At 44.8% G+C, this 21,076-nt stretch overlaps 1 protein-coding gene across 5 annotated transcripts in view; it reads left to right on the forward strand.

Annotated features, from left to right (window-relative positions):
* PRR5L (proline rich 5 like) overlaps window positions 1-13,967 on the forward strand; it is a 41,961-nt gene extending 27,994 nt beyond the window's left edge. For 3 of the 5 annotated variants that reach the window (XM_042038302.1, XM_042038304.1, XM_042038305.1), the window contains exons 6-9: window positions 2,264-2,355; window positions 5,639-5,779; window positions 7,397-7,523; window positions 11,074-13,967. In XM_042038302.1, coding sequence (XP_041894236.1) covers window positions 2,264-2,355; window positions 5,639-5,779; window positions 7,397-7,523; window positions 11,074-11,405 — 692 coding nt within the window. In that variant the 3' untranslated portion in view covers window positions 11,406-13,967. Of the gene's footprint in view, window positions 1-2,263; window positions 2,356-3,321; window positions 3,332-5,638; window positions 5,780-7,396; window positions 7,524-11,073 lie in introns of all 5 variants that reach the window. The other 2 variants (XM_042038306.1, XM_042038307.1) reach the window with 2 other exon arrangements.
* The last annotated feature ends 7,109 nt before the right edge of the window (window positions 13,968-21,076 follow it).

A 21,076-nucleotide genomic window follows, 5' to 3' on the forward strand; every position in this document is an offset into this window, starting at 1 on the left:
GTGCTTATAATCTCACGTCGTTGCTGGTCCTGGATTCCTCTGCACCATTCTGTACCAAGTGACTTCACCCAGCTGGCAGGCTGTAGGATTTGGGCCCCAGAGGAGATAGGGGTTGCCAGCCTCCTGCTCGGTGTGTGCTTCTTCAGCATTGGCCCTGTGAGAGAGGAAAAAGGGCAGACTCCTGCCTTTTCCAAAATGTGGGTACCTGCCCTACCACAGCCAGCTCTTCAGAATGAATGCTGCACAGCTTACCTGAGGCTTTGGTTTCTGTATTCATAGAAAACTCTTCCAGTATCTGCTTTGGCATTAGGAAAATTGAGTTTGAGTCTGTAATAAGCTGAGAGCTGCCCAGGAGTATTTTGCAGATGCTCAGGTAGTTTGGGTCAGATGAAGTTTCCCAGGCAGGTAGCAAAACACCTTCTCTGCCTCATTTTTCTGTCCCTAGTTTGAAGTGACACTGGAGCCACTTTGCCTGTGCAGGCTGGCATCACTGCAGGAGATTACTCACGGGCACCTTTCTTTTATAATGTGTGGGTTTGTTGCAGGTCTTGTGGTCACAGCAATGAGGATTTCTTGTACACACTTCTTGGTGAGCTCTGTCTTCCTGGAAAACTTACACTGCCCTAGCACTCAGACAGAGTGTCTGTAGGGCTGCAGGGCATGGCAATGTTTTATGTGTGTCTATTTTTCAATCGCAGCCTGTTACTTTAACATGATTTTTCTTTATACAGTCTGTCAGAATCTCTTTCAGTGCCAGCAGGATTTACAATTTCATGAAGAAACAAACCATTCTTGCTTCCCCTTCAGAAGGAGAAGTGATCTCTGACGTTTCATTCTGTCTCCACACAGCAAAGCATTGCAGTCCTGGGTAGGAGGCAGAGGAGGGAAAAATTTAAACATTCAATGAATCTGTTTCCTGTTGTCTTTTTCGCTTACTCTTGGCTGTTGCTGATAAAGGGTAGCTGTTGTGGGGGTGTTGGGTAATTTCTTGTCTGCCTGCAGTTCCAGTTTTGAAGCCAGAGTCATACCTGACACAGTGAAGCATCTCTTTGAACCTTTCTGTGGTTGTTAGTGGGCTGGCTCTCTGCTCTAAGGGAAATGTCTGCAGGATGTAGTCCTGCTGGCTCTCTGCTCTCTGGCTGTATCCTAAGCAACACAGCCCATGGGCAAGCACAGTGAAAGTGTGTGTGGAAGTCTGCAGATGAGGAAAGCACTTCAGTACAGAGAGATAAGTCTCCTTTGAGTTGCAATTTTACATGTATTCCAGTTCCTCATGTAGGGCCTTTAGTGACCTTGAGCCTTCAAACCTGTCTTGAGTGGCCATCTTCCATTACTGCTGCTTGAGTCTTCACTGCTTGTGAGCTCCAGCTGAGGCTTGTGGGAGGTATCCCGGAAACTCCTTTTGTCAGAAACTTGTGGTTTTAAACCTGAGTCTGTATTTGCCCCTGAGATTTCCAGGGATGTATCTAAAACTTGAAATAAACATTGCAAACCTGTAGCTAAAAAATAGAGGTTTTGGGCCCAAATGCTGAGGAGTACACAGCTCTGTAAGTCAAACCTATGAGCATAAAATTTGATCACAGTTGTATTTCTGTTATGGTAATCCCAAGATGCATAACGTAGTCTACCTTCATTTTAAGTACCCAGTTACATGTGGCGATATTTTTTCAAACTGGAGTCATGTAAGGGGTAGTCCCAAGTGGATTTCGTTTGGGAACCTTCACAAGGGCCACATTTGTCATTAGTGCCTTTGTCAGGATTCCTGATAGGTACCTGACTGCTGCTTGGTACTGAGTGGATGCTGGAGGGGGCTCAGCTCTTATAAATGCTCTCCCTGGCTCAGTTGCAGGATGATGTTGGATGATCAGCAGATGTTGGCTGTGACCTGCTGGTCTTCAGATTCAGCTTTTCATGTGTGGCCTCTCCCCTGCTAGTCAAGCATGTTAACTGTGAGCTGTGCAATTGCACAATCCTGTGCTGTGGAGTTAAAGCCTCTGGTTGAAGAGGGGCTTCACTCTTTTGTTGGAATTGGTCTCGTGTTTTGCACAGAACTGTCTTCTTTGCACTAAGTGACAGAGCAATTTATGGTCACAGCTTTGTGTCTCTGTCACTAAAGGGGAAGCTTAGCTGGATAATGTCCAGTTTTGGGCAGAAACTGGAAAAGTGAAGTCTCTTATTTGGGGAATTAGAGAGTACTTGGAAAATCCAACTTGCTTTTAATGTCCCTGTTGCTAAAGCTCTTGCTCCCAATCTGTTTTCGTAGGTGAGGATCGCATTGATGTCCTGTCTGAAATCTGGGATCACTATTTTACAGAGACTCTTCCTACTCTCCAGGCAATATTCTACCCAGTCCAGGTAATCTTAATTACAGTTCAGTCAGGTGAAGCAATGTAACTGCAATGCCTGCTAATGGCAAGTGGAAGCTTCTTTGCCAGCAGCACTGTTTGGCCAGTGGTTAAATACATGTCAAAGCCTTTAAACTAAATCTGGGAGGAAGTAGAGTTTATCCAAGTATTAACTGTAAGAAGGACTGCTAAAATCTACTGGACAAGCACAGTGTTTTGGACTGAATTTATTCCTAATGGTCTACTCTCTGAGCTTAGCTAAGCTTGCACACTGAAACTGTTGGACTATGCCTTGTCTAGACTGAAGCTCTGGGCTATTGGTATTTATAGTTCTTTCTTTTTTAAGTAGCTGGGACTGTTGGTGCAGATGACAACTTGTCTTAGAGGTATAAATCTGAAGACTAGAGCAGGAGAAAATGTGTCTAACTCACCCTAATGACGTTTGAAGGGCTTATATCCCATTTGTGCCTTTGGGAAATCCTCAGTTGGGTTTTTTTAAGCTTTAATAAGGGGCATATAAGTCTATGGGATAGAGGATGAATGAAGACTTTATGTAAGACCTTTTTTACACTGGGTATTTTGAAAGCTGAGTATCCCATCAGAAGTGTTGAGCTGTATCATTTTTTAATGTAGTTTTAGTCAGGGTTTCCATATGAGCAGTCTAATTACCTCCCTAGCCTATTTTGAGCTTTTTTGCCATCAGAGGAAAAGAAAAATATACCTCATGTGGAGAATGATGTTCTTGGAAATGCTAGCCTTCTCCCCTTGACTTTTGCCTCTTCTGGAAGACATTATTTCCAGAGCCGTTTAAAATTATCTTTCTCTTGTATTGTTTGAAAGGCAGCAGGTAAAGCTCAAAGCTTGCCCTTTTCCTCTAATCCTATTAAAGCTGACATTTCCTAAAAGAGAAAGGACTTCTGCAAAGACAGACACTAACCTTTCTACTGTGTTTATTTTTGTTCTTTCCTTGCTGCAGATGCTTGAAGGTAGGTCTCTGACAGGTAAAACTGTGCAACTCTAATACCCTCCCTTTCTCTCCTTTTGCAAGTAACTCTCAGTGAGGGAGTGACCTATTTAAGCAGGGCTTTGTCTGCACTGCAGATACCTGTGTACTGTGGAAATAGTTGAGCTGACTGTGTGTCATACCCACTGATGCTAATAATTCTGCCACTTGGCAGAAAAATCGACTCCCCTGCTATTAAATGTCTCTGATGAGAAGTGGGACAGAAGTTACAGCACTGTGGGTACAGCTTTTGGAAGTAACTTGGTTATAGTGGTGAAAGTGTGACTATGGGATGTTGAGATTCTTTGAAAGCATAACTTTTTTGCTGTATTTGTCTTGTCATGGTATCTGAGTCACTCAAAATACATCATCAAAGCTGTAAAGTATGGGAAGTATTGCCACTTTCTGGATGAGGAACTGAAACATAGACAAGATATTTAAAGCTTTGTAGGCACCTAAGTACTACGCAAATGTATGGATTAAACTGCCTAAATACATCCAAGAATTTGACTCAGAGTAAACTGCTCTAGGCTCCCACAGAAAGAGTTGCTGGTGCAGCAAGAAATAGAAATTGCTCTTATGCCAGGCCACTGTCCTAATAACAAGATTAGGCTTTTCCTAGAAATAGGGAACTGCATGTAACCATTTATGCAGTTTGTCACAACATGTGAGGAGAGCTCATGCAGTGAGTGTTTTCCATCAAGCTGCCATTCTTTGTACACTGCTCTGGTATATAGGAAAGTCAGTTTGTTCTTGATTCCCCATCTTTTCCTGCAAATATGAGCAGGATTATTTAGTTGTGCTCTTCTGCGATCCCAGCAGCTGCCCATTCAGAATGAAACTGATTCAGCCACATGTGTGAGCGTATGTTACCAAAGGAGTAACTCACACTTAACCTCCTATCTCGGCTAAGTTTAACCCCAAGGCTCATAGCTGTTGCAGAAATATGACCTTTAAGCAGCCAAGTTGGTTAAACTGCTGTACAGAGGGAAGCTGTGTAAACAGGTCACTGGCTTTCGTATAGTTGCAGCTGTTGCTGTGACTATTGGTGTGGAAAAAAGAATAGCAAATCTTGTTTTGCTTGGCACAGAAACATGTTTGCATTTTGAAACGGGGTATGAAGTTAATGGGACTAAACTGCGTGATATAAATAAAAAGTTTGCAGCTGCTGAAATACAGTTCCAAGATAGGTACCAGTCTTTCCTACACCTTTTTTTCTTACACAGTGATATTTTAAAACAGCAAACTGCTTTTATTATGGCCAAGCAGCCCTTCAGAGTATTGGTTTTAATTCATATTTACATATTGGTAATGCTGTTAATTATGACATGCAACCTGTTATGAATTGATGATTAACTGCTGTTAATTCCTTCGAGCTAAATATTTGCTATGTTGAGTGTATTATGGAGATCATAAAATGATTCCCAAGCAGACCATGGGGCAGAGATTAACATACTGAGAAGAACAAGGCAAACTTTTCAGGCTGGAAAGTGCTGAGCAGGGCTGGGAAGAAAATTTCTGCTATTGAGTTGCAGGGGGGCAAGAGAAAGTCGTGCAGACATTAAACACAGCAGGAGGGAAAGGTGGTAACACCAGCATGCCAAATGGAGTTAGACTGTGTTTAAATATGCTGAGAAATATCATCTGTTAAGCCTGCTCACTTGTGTTGTTGATGTAAAATAGTATCTGGGAGGACATGGAATGCCTTGCAGAGGATATTAAAGCTGGTGCTTTTTAAAGTGATGTTTGGTTCAATCAGTCTTGCTAGCTTTGCTCCAGCCTGAATCCTAAAATCTGTAATGGACTAACTTGTAGATTTTTGTCATATCAACAAAGTCTAAAGTGCAGATGTTGAGCAAAAAGAGGGTACAATATAGAACAGAGGTAGGTTTAGTTAAGAAATATTCTGTAATAACTTCGTTCCCTACCAAACCTGCTTTGGTTTCTCAGCTCCAAGTGCCAGAAGCACAAGCTACTTTTGTGAACAAACTGGATGGCAAGTGGGTTTTATGAATACATACACAGTCATTTGGTGAACTACAGGCGCATTTCTGGCTTCACTCCAAACCGTGTGGTGCCACAGATGAGGCGATGCCATTTCAGAATTTGTGTGAGACTAAGAGGGAGGAAATTGAAGAGTATCATGAATCCTCAAAATGAATGACCAGGGGGTGTTTTGCCACCTCAGCAATGGGCAGAATAGACCCTCCTGTCTGTGTGCCCATGTGTTGGTGTGTTGCTCACACATCCCTTTATGTACACTTGGATTTTGCCTTCTTTGTTTCTTTAGGGTCAGGAGTTGACTATCCGTCAGATTGCTCTCCTTGGCTTCAGAGACTTGGTCTTGCTAAAAGTAAAGTTGGAAGAAATCCTTCCCCTGGTCCAGACAAAGCTTCCAGCTTCCATTGTCCAGATGCTGTTAATTCTGCAGGTGGGGAGCCTCTGCTCTTCTTCCTCTGACTCCAGTTGGGTATCTTGACCTCAATGAACTCCTACAAACACTGGAGGGAAAGTGGGGAGGGTAGAGGATGTGGTGTGTGCTTATTTGGCAGTGGTCAGTGTTAAAATGGGAGCTGAATGTGGATGCCCTGAGCTTTCCTGGGAACAGGTAAAAGACGTTGCCTTGAAAGAGCTGAGTTTTTGTATTTTTTTGGTACTTCTCCTCCCCATCTAGGAACAGTCTCAGGACTCTTTTTTTTCCCACAAATTTTCATCTTCTAACTTGTCTGAATGCCTCTTTGTGCCCTAGTTTTCCTGATTTCTCAGCTTTGCAAGGACAGGGCAAACCTCTATCACAGCAGATAATGGAATTTGAATGAACTGTGGCTTCTGGCTGCTTGACACCAACTCCTTGGCTGGCTGGGATGCTGAGTAGTGCCCATTAGAGGAGGAATACCTTTTGGGAGCAGGCAAAATGAGAGGCCATCTTTCAAAGGCCTCTCCCAAGAGATCCAGAGCATCTGTGGTAACTACCCTCTTTATCCAGATCTCAACAGAATACTTTCCAAGCATGCCAAATACAGCTGGTTTTGGGGTTTTTTTAGTATTGCCCAGCCTGACAGTCCTGAAAAATGCCATATTACATGTTCGGGTTGATAGAATCATAGAATGGTTTGGGTTGGAAGGGATCCTAAAGATCATCTAGTTCCAACCTCCCTGCCATGGGCAGGGACACCTTCCACTAGACCAGGTTTCTCAAGAGTCCCATCCAGCCTTCCTCTGAACCACATGTAGGACCTTTCATTTGACCTTATTGATTATCATGAGGTTTGCACAGGCCCAGCTCTCAAGCCTGCCGGAGTCCCTCTGGGTGGCATCCTTTCCCTCCACACAGCCTGGTGGCTTTTATTTCTTCTCCAATATAATGAGTGTCTGAGAATGAAACTTTCTGAAGCACAACCAGAATTGCAAAGTGGCTAAGCTGGAAGTTCTGTATGAGTTCTGATGTTCCAGTGACCCAGATTGGAACAGCAGGTGATACTCAATTTCCCTGAAATATTTTTTTAATACGAGAATCTTGCGAGCAAAGAGGATCTCAAAGTAATACATTTGAGGAAAAAAGCTTGTTGAGGCTTTGCAGGAAGTTAAGTCTGAACGGTTTCTAAATTACTGTTAAATTGGTTGGTGTTATCTGCCATCTTCACAGCTGTAAGCTGAACCACAGAGGGTGCTTTGCCTGCAGTCCTGCCTAGGAAAAGAGCAGTGCTTTGCCCAAGGTGCGTTAAGGCTTTTCTACAAAGAGATGTGTTCTGCTAGAACTGCCCCAGTATAAATTACACTGCTGTAGTACACTGTGCACATCCTCAGCTGGGTGCACCTTGTACCTTCCCATCACTTGCTTAGAAAAAAGAACTGTCTGCTCAATGTCCATAGGGTGTGACCGTGACTTGAACAAGGAGCTTGACCTGAAAGGCACCCAAACCTCCATCAGCTCCAAAAGCTTTACTGATACAGTTGGGATATTCCAGTGTAGAGAGAATTGACAGACCCCAGGCTTTACTCAAGAACCTTTTAAGGGTAATGTTGACTTCTTGTGTTTGATTTTCAGAGTGTCCATGAGCCTACTGGCCCCACTGAGGGCTACCTACAGCTGGAAGAACTGGTCAAGCAGGTGGTATCACCATTCTTAGGTTTGTGTGAGGATCACAGCTCCTCTGGTAGCACCTGCTTGCTTGGTAAGACATGCACATTGTACTGAAGCTATTATTGGGGTACACAGGTTGGGTAATGGGAAGCATTTGTGCTAGAAAAGGAAACAGTGCATGACTCTGTGAGAGACAGAAAACAAAGGCTAAAACACCCCTGAGAAGGTCCTGATTAATGTTTCTGAATGTCTGTTTTTGTGACAGGCTTTTTCTTTTCCATGACCTAGTGAACTATGAGTGCCCCATCACCGCACACACATACCACCCCCCCAGAATCTCCCCTCTCTCTGGAGATGGACTGGATTTTAAAACCCCTGGGTCCGTGCCTGGTGTGCTGCTTTCACCACAGTGAGACACTGTACCTGGTCCTTTGCTGCCTGTTCTCTGTCCCTGCTTGCTAGCCTGCTTGCAGCTGCTGCACAAACCAGCCTTTGCAAAAGCACAACTGTTGCATATTAATTCTGAGGGATGACAGGGATTTTGCGTGAAGTCTTCCTTCCATCTGAGGATTCTATTAAAAAACCCTCAAAATTCTGTGTTTAAAGTATGGATAAACATGTCTAGGTGAGAGAACGGGCACCTCACTCTAGGAAGAGCATGCTTACTCTGGGAAACTTCCTTATGCATGACCCAGGACCTCTGCTTACACATGTGGCCAGATAGAAGAGATTGGCTAGCTAATGGGCATAGGGTTACTGATTTGGTAGTCAAGGAGATTTAAATAGAACAAGTGAAGAAAGCTCTAGTCTCCCTCTGTTTTTATAAGCTTTACCCTTTGCTTTGATGCAAAATTGTAGCAAGCTGGAGACCCACTTTTCTTGTACTACACTTCAGCAGCATATGGGAAAAGATGGTCTTGTGGTAGAAGAACATACTGACAAACTCTGACAGTCTCTGCCTGTAATAAACTCATGGCATTGCTTTAGGAAAACTGTGGCTCAGGATTTTTGTTCTTGTGGTTGCTGGGCAATCAGGTATCTTCTGTGCAAGTGAACATGGTTGCACAGCTCAGCGTGGATTTGCACATCTAATCCTGAGACTCAGTCTAGACCAAAATCCCCTATAAAAGTTGGACTTTGACAAATCTGATAGCTTTGCTGTTTATGGACATCTGCATGCTGCTGGGATACTTTGAAAGTTAGCTGCCTGACCTGGACTGAAGTTTCTAGTCATGCTGGATTTCTGCCAGCTGAATGAGGCATTTGTGCCATTAAAAAAAAAAGAAAACTACACAAACTGGCCTTGTAAAGTTTATATGCCTTAAAATAATTGAATTTACTTTGATTTTAGCCGTCATTTATTTGTGTATATTTCCAAGGTGGCCTTTTGCCCCTGCTCTACCCTGTGCTGAGCATGAGGGAAGGAGGAACTTGTATTTGCAGTACAAGACGTGGACTGCAAAAGAAGCACTTCCCTGCAAATAATCATGGCATTTTCAAAGGGCTGCTGTGGAGGTGGCTTCTTTTCCTTCTTTTCGCTTGAAATCAGACTTCTTTCTCTTCCTCTCTCCCTCTTTCATTCACCTTTTTGCTTTCTCAGAACTAGTTTCTTCTCTCACTGGGTAGCCTGTAGTGATGATGAAGCTCAGTAGGTTCCCCGTAGTAGCTTTTGGGAAGTGCACTGCTGGGCTTTGGGTGTGCTTGCATTCTGCACAGCTGCTGTGGAGGCCAAACTGCCCTCTGGACTGGAGCCTTCAGGGTAAATGAGTGTTGAGAAATGTGACTGAAGGTGTCTGATCCCAGCTGTTAGTACACATAAGACTTCAGCCTGCAAGGCTGCTCTATCTTAAGTTGATTTAAAGTGAGAGGGGTGTGAAAGGGGACAGGACTGCTCACAGAGGGGAATTGCAGATGGCAGCATTCCCACCTGCTCTTCTGTTAGCACCCTTCTTGCTTTGCCTGTGTAAATTAGCCATAACCTGTGTGGTAAGGATGGAGTATGCCAAAGGAATCCAGCTGGCTAAGAAACAGGATTTATATTGGGGGCAGGAGAGAAGATAAAACATCCACACATCACTGCTGATCTGAGGTTGCTTGCAAAAACGTCCCAGAAAAACTCTTCCCAGTTTATATTCTTGGTCACAAGGCACCAAAATAGAAATAAAATGTCTAGTTAAACTATGCATGACAACTCCCTTAAGAGACTGTCTTTTGTAGCCAAAAAAGTAAAGGGGGAAAAGTAGAGCAATAAATGCATGTTGAGAGTTTAGCCTAATTTCACCTAATTTATTTTCTGAAGAGTCAGATCCCAATGCCCTTTAACTTTACAGTTTGCTGTGGCTTGAGCTGCAGGTGAAACCTGAAGAGTATATTTGCTGTTACCAGCCTCTGAAGTGATTTTTGCATACTCTTAAGCATGGAATGAACCATTTTGAATTGATGTATTACTGGCAGTAGCAGGGTGAAGTGTTGGCTGCTCACCTCCCTGCAACAATACAGAATTTTTCTGCTTTTCTTCGTGGTACAAGCTTCCAAAACTCTGATAACCCTCAGTGATGAGTACTTTGCTTTGCATTTTGTTTCTCTCTCTCTTACGCTCTGCAGTCTTGGTTGGAAGACTTTTATATGGTGTAAAGGCTTCTGACTTTATACAGAGCCTGCACTTCAGTGAAGTTTGTGAGAAACAAAGAGACACAGGAGGTGTCCAACATTGCAGGGGCTGCAAGCCAGCAGGGGAGCAGTAGCAGTGCCTGATCCAGCCTGCTGCGGGGGATTACAGTGAGCCACGGCACTAACTCTGACCCCTGCCTCTCTTCAAGCTTTCAGAATTGAAATGTGCTTCATGATACTGGGCTGGGGACTGTGCCTTGGGTCTGTGCTTCAGACCAGGCATTTTTCACCCCCCTTAATGTTTTTTCTGGGCAGACCGTACAGCTCACACCCATCCATTCTGTGTCACTGCCTTTCCCTCGTGCCCCTTTTCCCCTTTTGTTGTGGACTGTTCCTGTGCACTGTTAGGTGTTTTCTCTGTCCAGCCTCCAAAACAGACATTTTGCAGAGTGGATGAAATGTTCTTTTTGTGGCATGATCTTTAAAAAATACAGTGGGATAATGCCAACAGAATGGCCTTTTCCTAGGCAGATGGAAAGACAGCGCGATGTAAGCATCAGGAATTTCACATTGACAACAGCTAATGGCACTTCCTGAGAGAAGTTTTTCAGAGAAAGGGATGGCAATTCAAATCCCCCCTGAATGTTTTTTTTTGGAGACTTGTGTCACTTTAGTGGCACTCATTTTAGTGAACCTGCATGTGAGAGTACCTACTCAGTTTGCACCCCTTGATAAAAGAGGAGAACACCAGGATGCTAAAGAGAGTCCCTTGGCTGCTCTGGTGACTTTTTGGCTCACTTCTCTCACAGGCAGGATGGGAGGTCTCTCCTTGCTGTGGCAGAGGCAGATCTCCTTTCCCAACACCTAGCAGTATGAACTAGTGAGCTCCTGACTGTTTTCCAGTGGTAATGAGGTGTGACCTGCTGCAGCTGCACACTGAATTCTCTCAGTTCCCCGAGGCCAGCCCAGCAGTGTGGGCAATGCTTTGTTTGTGTGCTGTTGACCATTCCCACTTCCTTTTTCTCTTCCAGAGAGACGGTACTCCAGATCCCGCCCTAAGGCCTTGACCCCACTGACAGAGCAGGAGGGCGAGGCTTACCTGGAGAAATGTGGAAGCATCCGTCGCCACACGGTTGCCAACGCTCACTCGGACATCCAGCTCCTGGCCATGGCCTCCATGATGCACACGGGAATGGTCATCGAGGAATCGGACACTCCTGACAAATGCCTCCTGCTGCAGCCCAGCTGCTTCAGCCACAGGCAGTGCTCCAGCGAGCCCAGCATTGCTGACGGCCCCGAGGGAGTCGTGGCAGCAGCCAGCAGGCAGGACCCTGCCGAGCTGAACTGCACCTCTGTCAGCTAGAAGGAGTCTGCCTGAGCGCTGGAGAACTGTACGCACTAAGCTGGACAAAGTGCTGTCTCATCCCTGCTGGGAAAAAAAGAGAAAAATAGGAATTTTGCTCACGTCATTGAAATGGCCTCGAGGGTTCTTATGGCTGAGAAATGCTCTCTAGATACGTTTTTTAACCAGTCTGGGGTCATTGTTGATGGAGGTACCAGGCTGCTCCCAAATGACCACTGAGGACTGCAAAGGTTTTGCTGTTGAACAGCACAGTCTGCCTTCTGTAAGCTTTCTCCCTCTACTAGTATAAACCTTCTGGCATCAGATTTCCTTCCTTTTCTTTGGTATGATACAAATTGGGTTCTTTCTGCTTTTCTCCATCTTTTCCAGTTGTGCTTCTCCTTTTCCCTTTGTCCCTGCAGTGGAGACCTTTGTGCTCAATGCTCTCTTTGCTTCTGGTGCTAGTGTGGTGAATGCTGAGCACTTCATTTCTCTTTTAAAGTTGAACTCAGGGATGAAACCATTTGCATCCTGCAGAAAGATCTGCTGAGGTGAGAGAAAGAGATCCTTCACTTTTTTCTTCTCGTGGGCATGGATGAAAAGTCCAAATCAGACTTACTTTTTTCCCAGACCTGAAGAGAACAGAGTATATGTGGAGTCTGAGCTGAGTACTTCATATGTACTTTATTTGGTTCCAGTCATATCTTGGGGGTTCAGGTATAAATTGGGTGCAAAGGATGGCTGGGTGTATAAAGTGAGTGCAAATTAGAATATTGAGCATCTTGCCATTTGCCATCAATTTGCTCTCAAAATGCCAGTGGTGATAGGGGTATGATGAAAGAGAAAATCAAATGTGAAGGAGATGCTCCATTTGTGTGTGAGGTGTAAAGGTGCTTCTCAGCACTGGGCCATCGTGACTCTGGACCAGGAGGTGATGATCAGGATCTCATCCTGGGCCTGCCCTGGTACTTTTAGCACTTGCAGATTTCTTGAGAGGAGGAATAATCAGCGGGGTGTGGAAAGGAGTCCTGTCTCAGTGTATTCATGAAGTGCTCCTGACCTCCAGTGGTATATGACTCAGTGCAGTATTGCTTTTTAGATAAAGTGAGGGCTCTTTGCAGTCTTTGGTTTTGTTTTTATTGTGAAGATTAGGAGTGGGTCCAGTCTGCAGGTGTGTGTCAGGCACTGCAGCCTGCAGTGTCTGCTTTGTAGCATCACTTGGTACTCCAATGCTGCTCCTGTGGGAACAGATCCAATCTGTTTGAGCTGTCCCCTGGAATACTCTGCTGATGTCTTGCTAAGCAGATTTGCAAGTGTAATTATAATCTTAGAGGTGAACTGTAATGCTGCCTTAGATGTCAAATCCCATTAAAAATATGGACAACTACCACTTGAATCTACTCCTAGTGGTACTGACTGTAAATAAATATGTCTTGACAAGGAAACAGAAGGTTAGGATGAGCCTTTGGGATTTTTATTTTTCTGCATGCTATGACATTAACTGTAGAATTTGCCCTGCTTCTGTTGGGCATCAAACATCTTCTGCTACACTGGTGGTACTGAAAGTACAGCTCTGGCCTGCCAGGATTTGGCCTTAGTAGCACGTGCAGGAAAAGGAAAGCAGATTATTATTTGGCAACAAAGCATCAGAAATACCAGCTATGAGCACAAGCCACGCTGCCTTGATAAATGAGGGTGTTGCTTTGTCTACTGTGGTTTGCAAATGTTGAAAGAGACACTTGGAAGAGCCTTGTTTTCCATGCCATCACCTGAGCTCGTGGCCTTTTGGGAAAGGCCCAGTGTTTGGATCACAAGCTGTGCTTTCCATGTCAGGAAAAGAGGTTCAGTTGTGCTGGCTGCCTCCTCTTCCTCAGAGCATCCACAGTCCAGAAGAGGCCAGGAAAATGTGCCTTTAAGCAGCGTTCCTTTCAGATGGATTGTAGGATAAATTGCTCTCCTGTTCACAAATTGGACTGGCCAGGCCAACTTACTGTCGTCTGCCCCAGGGCAGCCATGGATTGTGGTGGAGCTGCAGAATCTCTGTGGTGGCAGCCAAGCCATCCTGGTCTTACCCTGGCACAGTCTCTCCAGTGTGGGGCAGATGATGGTGTCCTGCTCAGTTAATTTCTTTGGCCCCTTGCCATGATTTAAAGCCTTCTCTTACTCACACTGAGGTGTGTGGGGAGGGGGTCACCCTGCAGCATTTCAGTTCACTCCTATGAATGCTTTTCTTCTTTTTGTTCCCCCTGTAACCTATTTGCCTTCTGTAAATACCCAAACCATTTCGATTAGAGAGCAGCACCCTCTTTTATGGTGAAAACTAGAATGATTTATTTATTTCCTGACATATTCTTGGATCATCTCTAGGGCTAATAGGAGTTAGTCCTGGTTTTAACTTGAATTTCTTTTGTTTTACACATATGTATGATTTTAATTATTTTGGTTTTGTATCTGTTACTTTGCAAAAATTTGCACCAAGCCCTCTGAATCGTGCACTTCCTCCATTGTTTTGTTTTTAAGGAGAATTAAAGCTGGTGGCCTTACTTTGTAAAGTGAAGTAAACACAACTTGTTCTGTAAACCACACTGAGTGTATGGTCGTGACCACCACATTTACAGCCACTGAGGTTGCACAAGCCTCTGCAAGTGCATTTCTTTTACAGGCTGGGTGAACCTGAAGGTGGCTGGAAAGCTGTGCCATGGTGGCGGCGTGGGGCTGGCCTGGAAGGGCCCTGGGAGCAGCTCTGAGGGGCAGTGCTTGAGTGGCTGCTCTCTGCTGAGGAAGCTTCCAGTCCCCTGCAAGCAGAGACTGTCCCTGTGCCAGAGCTGCAGCATGAGAAACACTTGCATTTTGGATACGGGGGTCTGGTTTGGGGTTGCATGGTGTTGCTCACCATGTCACACAGCTGTGACAGGGCCACAGGGTGGTTCTTTTCTACCCTCATGGTCACCAACTTGAGAAAACCTCCTGGAGGAGCTGTCAGAATGGGAAGAAGGAATTTCTCTCACCACCTCCTAAAGTCTGTTACCTTCTACTTCGATAATGACCTAGACTGAGTCACTTCTCATCACACTGAATCTGTCTTCCCTTTTTACCCTGTCTCCTTCTTAAGGTAAGTGATTTATTCTGTGCCCATGCAATTCTGTCATAAACTTACTGATGAGGCCTTAGCAGAAAGCTATTCTTAGTACCACTGGTCTTTTTCCTGATACTCCCCACAGGCAAGCACATTTTTCTTGCCAGAAAGCAGAGCTGCTTCTGGCCCCAGTCTGGTGGGCAGCAACTCAGTTTTGGTTTGGTTTTTTGTTTTGTCTTTTTTTCAATTAGAAGATTTGCAGTAGATCTTGCTGCTGGCACTGATGGCAGCAGGGTGCACACTGCAGGGTTTGGATTGCCCTTTCTTTTTAAGTCCAAATGGCAATGGGTTCACCTGGAAGGAATGGCCTTTTGGCACTTGCCATTGAGTCAGCAGATGGAAGATATTTGGCTCTTAGAGGCAGCCTGTGTGTCCCAGAGAGGAGAAACTGCAGGTCTAATGAGAGACATATTGTGGTATTTATAGTGTTCTTACTTTTGAGAACTCCTTAATTCTGCTGTAGACTCAGAGTAGCAAACTTCCCTAACTGGATTCCCTGTTCCTTCCCATCCTGGCTCCTTCCCCATGCCAGCAGCAGGACTCCTGGGCCTGGCAGAGTGCACCTTCCTCACCCTGAAGGAAAGGTGTGCATTAGACAAAGCCACCAGGTGGGTGTCTAAGCTCCGGAAAGAGGCCAGGCTGCTGTGCTCCCTGGCTGCCCCTTCCCGACTTGGACAGGTCTGCACAGAGCCAGCACCGCTTCCCACTCAGGAAAGCAGGTGAGAAAGCAAGACCCACCCTGGCATGGATTGCCAGCAGTGCCCAGGGATTTTCCCAGGGGTATGTGAGCTGGAAATTCAGCCCACAGTCAACATACTCTGCAGGGAAGTCACGGCAAATTTTCCTGTTAGTTAAAAGTGTGAAAAGCGGGGTATTTGGTATTTCCCTGAGCAAAGAGGAGGTAATTAGTCATCCTATTCATACTGCAAATATGGAAGGTGGATCTGGCAGGACAACAATAGGTTAAAGGGGATATTCTTGCTTGTCCACACATTTGGAGAGTGCTTTCTCTTCCCCTTGCTATCCCAACAGCCTCAGGTAAGGGCACCAAGCACTCAGCTACATAAACAAAAGCTTTAAAACAGAGGTAGCAGTTTTTAAAGCAAATTAGCAGCACAAGTACAGCTTATTCTCACCAACATGGTGCTCAAAATTGCATGCTGTAAAATAGCTGCCACTTGCCACCCAAGAATTGGCTGCCCTTTGTTCATTACTTTCATCTGAAGATACCTGGAGTACCCTTGTTTGTTATATCCACCTGGGAGAGCAAGTGCTGGATGATTGCTGTGCCAGTTTACATCTCTCCTGTGCATAAGCTCATCCCTTCTGGGGGGCTAATCCTGCCCCAAGCACTTGTCCAGGTCTTGTGAAAGCTGTCCTAAGTACACAAGGAATGGCAGCTCAGATGTTTGAGTAGTTTGGGGTGCATTTCTCCAAACCAAGTGATGAAAAGAAGTGACAACTCCAGTGCATAAGTAAGTGAACTGAAAATGGTCATTATTTATCAATAGTTGCTTGCTATGCATGGCCAGCACACTCTTGGGGCCACAAATATGGGCATGTGTGTAGGAGACTCGCCTGTATGGGAGAGAGCAGTGAAGAACAGATACATGCAGGTAAAGGAAAGAGCTGACTAGATTAATCTTCACCTGAATAATTGGTGTAACAGAAGGTAGCAGCTTAATTATAGTTTGATCACCAGGCTGCAATAAGCAAAAGGAAAGTAAACTCCTTAAACAAAAAGACAATGGCTTGAAGGGTTCCACCTACCCTAAACTCCTGCCACAGTACAGAGCAGATTTTCAGCAGTTGTGAATTGCAAGAATATTCAGGGAGTTGCTGTTTGAAGTGTCTCTCATTGGGGTTCAAAGCTAATTCCCACTTATGCCAAGAACTAGTTGGTAATTCTTTTGGCATAATTATTATGGACTGTGCAGTAACTACCTCTGTTACACTGGAAAATAGGTTGGAGTCAAAGAATCATTCTTTCTGACCTTGAAATATATGAAGATGGCTGCACTGGCTCACACACAGGAGCAATTATTTTAGGTTGCTAAAATAACTGAATTTATTTTTATTTATTTTTTTTTTTAAACCCGAAAGAGTGAATTCTGTGAGAATTGCTTGGGCATCTTAAAGAGCAGGCAGACCAGTTACAAGATGCTCAGGGTTCAAGTCAGTACTGCAACAGGACTACCTAGAAAGTGACAGAATTTATTTATATTAAATGTCAGTAAGAAACCACAGACTCTGTGCCATAAATCACCTGCCCTGCAGGCCTCTGAGACTGATTTATACTCATCACTGTTAAGCCAGCCCTCTTTTCCACTGGGGGTTTTTAGTCCTCTTCACACTAAAGGCTTATTGACTAATGTATCAATGGTTCTTGGAGTAGAAACTTGTTCACCCTTGTCCCCTGTATGTCTGTCTCATGGCTTCACTATGACAAGTGCTGGACCCGTCTTTCCTCAGGCATGTCTCGGGCCGATGGATTGTGTGTTTGCTGTGTGGTTGGATGGAAGAGATGAGAGGGTGGGAGAGGCTGTTCTGCAGGAGGGAACTGACAGTGTATGTGAAAAGTGCCTCTTAAGTGGTATATGCACTACATCTACAGAAAACACTCTGTTCTAATTTTTTTTTTTTTTTTTTTTTTTTTTTTTTTTTTTTTTGTGGGAGAGGAGTACAATTTGCATTTTGGGACTTTGAATCTCAGAGATTCAAAACCACTGTCCATTACAAGTTTGAGTGAGTGCAGAGGATTTCTTGTGATTTTCCCCCATTCTGTTGTTTTTTCAGAAGACAGTGGTGGATGGTGATTATGTGCTGAGCATCACTGCATTTAGTAGTGCAGATGGAGCTCCTCTGAGCTCTTCCATTCAGCCTGTCACTGAATGTCATCAGTCTCTCTTCTGGCTCTTTAATGTTAGACATCTCTCTTCCCTGAAAGCCCTGCGGCAGACTGGAGAGATGTTGCCCACTGGATCCATAGTCCTGGTTAAATTCAGTGGCTCATCCTCAACAGCACTGTGTTAAGGAACCTTTCCTGTCTGACCATCCAGGAGCTGCTCTGGCAGTCACACTCCCCACTCTACGTGGGAAGCCCAGGGCTGAGCTGGTAAGGAAACCCTGTCTGACTGTGTGAGTGTGGAGTGTGCAGGGAGCCAAGTGGGACACCCATGGGGTCACTGGAGCCACCCACTGTAAAGGGGCTTCGGTCCCAGCTCACGTGGTGGGACTGTGACTGCCAGAGTGGCTCCTGGATGGTCAGACAGGAAAGTTTCCCTAACAACTTCAGGGAGAAGTAGCTACCACCATCTAGTCATGCCCTGTCAAAGAATGTCCTATAGTTTTAAAAAGTCCTGCTCTTTGAAATCAAGGTAAATGCTGCAGTAAATGAGCCCTAAGAGCGTTTGCCACGAGCCTCCTCCTACCTTATTGAAGTGTATGAGCTGGTGTGAGCAAGACACCCACGCTTGTCAGGCAAACAAACAAAAAGCCCATTTTCAAAAGCTTATTTCTTTGGCTTTACCCAATGCTTAATCTCATCCACTGTTTGTCTGTATCAACATATCTGTCCTCCTTTGCCTGGGGTTTACAGTGTGGAGAGGAAATTGTTCAAGATCTGGACCTCTGTCATCTTTTTTCTTTTTTTCCTGACTAATTGTCGTGATTAGCTGATTGACTCGCAGAGCCGGTGATGCCTTCAGAGGGCAGCAGCAGCCTCTCTCCGCCCCTCCTCTGGCTTGGGAGTGCTTACAAAGACTGAGCTCTATATAAAATAGTGGGAATCAGTTCAGCAGCAGACGCTGCTGTTTGCAGGGGCTGTGCAGAGACCGGCAGAGTCTTAGGAGAATTAGGCCTTTGAGGGAGTGAATATTTGCTTTGCAGATGTGTTGTTCCTACATTGTTTGGGGTTGCCCGTATTGGGGGAGCCTCCGATGGGTTTTTGAGAGTCTTAGAGGAAAGCAAACTTGTCCCTGCCTCTTAGACTGCAAGCCTGCCCTCCCTTCCCCTGGCTGTGCCTGGGACAGTGGCACCTCTCGCCTCCTACCCTCTATGTGCACTGGGGTGCTGTGGGGCCTCTAGCTCGGGCTGTACCGGGTCTTACTGCAGATATTGTGGGTTTGGGAGGAGGAGGAGAGCAGAACCCATGGGCCAAGCCCTCAAAGTCTTTCTTGCAGTGAGGGGTCCAAAATTGAACACAGGATTAGAGATGCAGCTCAAAGAAACTATGAGGAAGTACAGGTCCATGGGAGGAAGGCTTACCCATGCTTTTACCCTTTCTGATTTTGGTAAGGAGGTGTGACATTGTTGGATGCACAGTTCTGGCTCAAAAAACCTGGGGACTGTGGGACTGGAGTGAGGCTATTTTCGTTAGTTTATTTTTCTCATCTTTATATAGATACATGGTGTATTATACATGATCTATTTATAGTATACATTACATTTAGTACAGTACATCAATATTATACTACATTTAATAATTTAAAACATGTCTTTTTAGGTATATAATATACTCATTTATTTTTGCATTGAGTTTGTTATCTTTATAATTTATCTGAGACTATTACAACTGGACTGAGAATATATAGGAATCAGAAACAGGCAGAGGTTAAAATATGGTTCCTTTGCATTCACACCCTGCTTTCCATTGCTGTCTGAAAGCATTGTACAAGGAACCAAGAAATCCACTGTGGCCGTTCGTCGCTGTCCTGGGTGTTTGGTGCTCTGACCTTCCTTTTCCCAGCAGTGCTGACTTGCCTTTCAGGACCATTTTGTTTCTATCCACATAAAGTCTAAATCCCTTCCATGCCAAGAGGATCCAAAAGCATGCACTGATCACTGAGCTGAATTTAAAGTATTCAGTCCCTGCATTTTATCTAGAAGGATGAGTATAGGCACATGCCTATATAAAGGACTTTTGCATGAAGAAACTCCAGCTCAGGGAGTTGTTTCTAGGAGGTGAATCACACTGGAGGCACTTGCTTAGGCAAGTCTGAACTTCACACTATGAAGTTTATCACACCTGGGTGTGATACTGAAACTAGGAACACTTGTATGTGTCACTTTTCCCTGGCAGTACCTTCGCTCCGTAACACCCAGTTAGCAAAGGCCAAGGTCATACCTGGCTGAAACTATTCCTTTATTAAAGGCAGCAACAGAAACAAAGTTAAATCTTGGAGAGAAACAAGTCCATGCATGCAGGAACACCAGAAATACAAATGCTAACTCAGGCATACTGTCGTGGGATTTAGCAGGCCAATCTCCTGGACTTCACACCTTCACCTGACACCTACTGTGCGAGCATGCAGTGAGAGGAGCAGCTGCTGCTAAAGACAGAAGGGAAAACCAGCAAATTACTAATGCTGGTCTGTAGCAGGAGTCAGGACTCTGCACCTCAGGTGAGACAAGGAAAGGTTTGTATTGTTGCCTTTTTTCTCCCCCCCCCCCAGTGTGTCAATTATCAGTTGTGTTTCAAGGAAGTCACATTCTGTCTGGAAGGGCTAAGAAACTGAAACCTTGCATTTATGGACAGTTTATCACAGGGCTTTTAACAAGCTATCATTTCTGCTTCTAATCAGCTGAGAGAATGGAGGAGGGTTTGTTTTTCAAAATTGTCAGTATCCAACTGCTCTGTTTATGCCTTGTTCCCTTCACTTTTGAGGGGGATAAGTCTCTGGACAAAAGCCACCAGAAAACATGGCCTATACATCTGTTCTGGCCCAGGCCAGCCCCTGTCAGGTCAACCCTGCTGGTACCTCAGTGAGAAACTCTCAGCTGGGATCTTTGGGACCATGGGTAGACCAGGGCTTCTCCCCTGCTTCATCAGCAGGTGACTGGCTGCAATGACCATCTCCCCTAGCGTGGCAGATCAGCCAGCTCCAGGAGGCAACAAAGAGCTGACTGGAACAAAGGAGCAGCATGAAATCACTAAACTCAGGAACATTCAGGGGCTGCATGGCCTCAGAGATCAGTCAGAGCACAAACCAAAAGGACTTAAAGAAGGCTCATTGGCTGAGGCTGGAACTGCAGCTAATAAGGAAATTATTTTCCTGTAGCACAATCTCCTCCTTACACACGGTTTCATGAATTTTTCTATTCCATCGGAGAGGAACACCCCCAGCCAAAACAAGCCTTTCAGAGCTATGAAACACAAGGGGTTGTTTCAGTGGAGCAAACAGGTTCAAAGAACATGATCACCAGAAGATCAGGTAGTGGAGCAGGGCCCCAGCATTTGAGCAGAAAGATTATCTTCACAATGCTGTAGCTCAGTCTTTATCTGCTCTGCATTCAGCATGCACTAGCAAGGTAAATTCTTTTTTACAATTTTTTTATTTTAACAGAAAATTGCTGTCATTTAGCAGGATTGAGAAGTAGTAACAACAGTTCCACTTGGGATAAAACATGAGTGAGGAGGGACTCAAGATAGTCAAGACACTACTACAGAATCTTTCTGCTTCCGTGCAGACGAGAGGAAATGAAAAAAGGACAGGAGAAACAAGGACAGTTCTGGCTGGGGGGAGTTTTTTTATTGCTGTTGCAAAGGACTGCAGAA

This window comes from Corvus kubaryi, unplaced genomic scaffold (genome assembly GCF_017639235.1).
Source record: "Corvus kubaryi isolate FWS band 111438036 unplaced genomic scaffold, C.kubaryi_AGA036_p1.0 37392, whole genome shotgun sequence".
In the NCBI taxonomy this organism is placed as follows: Eukaryota; Metazoa; Chordata; class Aves; order Passeriformes; family Corvidae; genus Corvus; species Corvus kubaryi.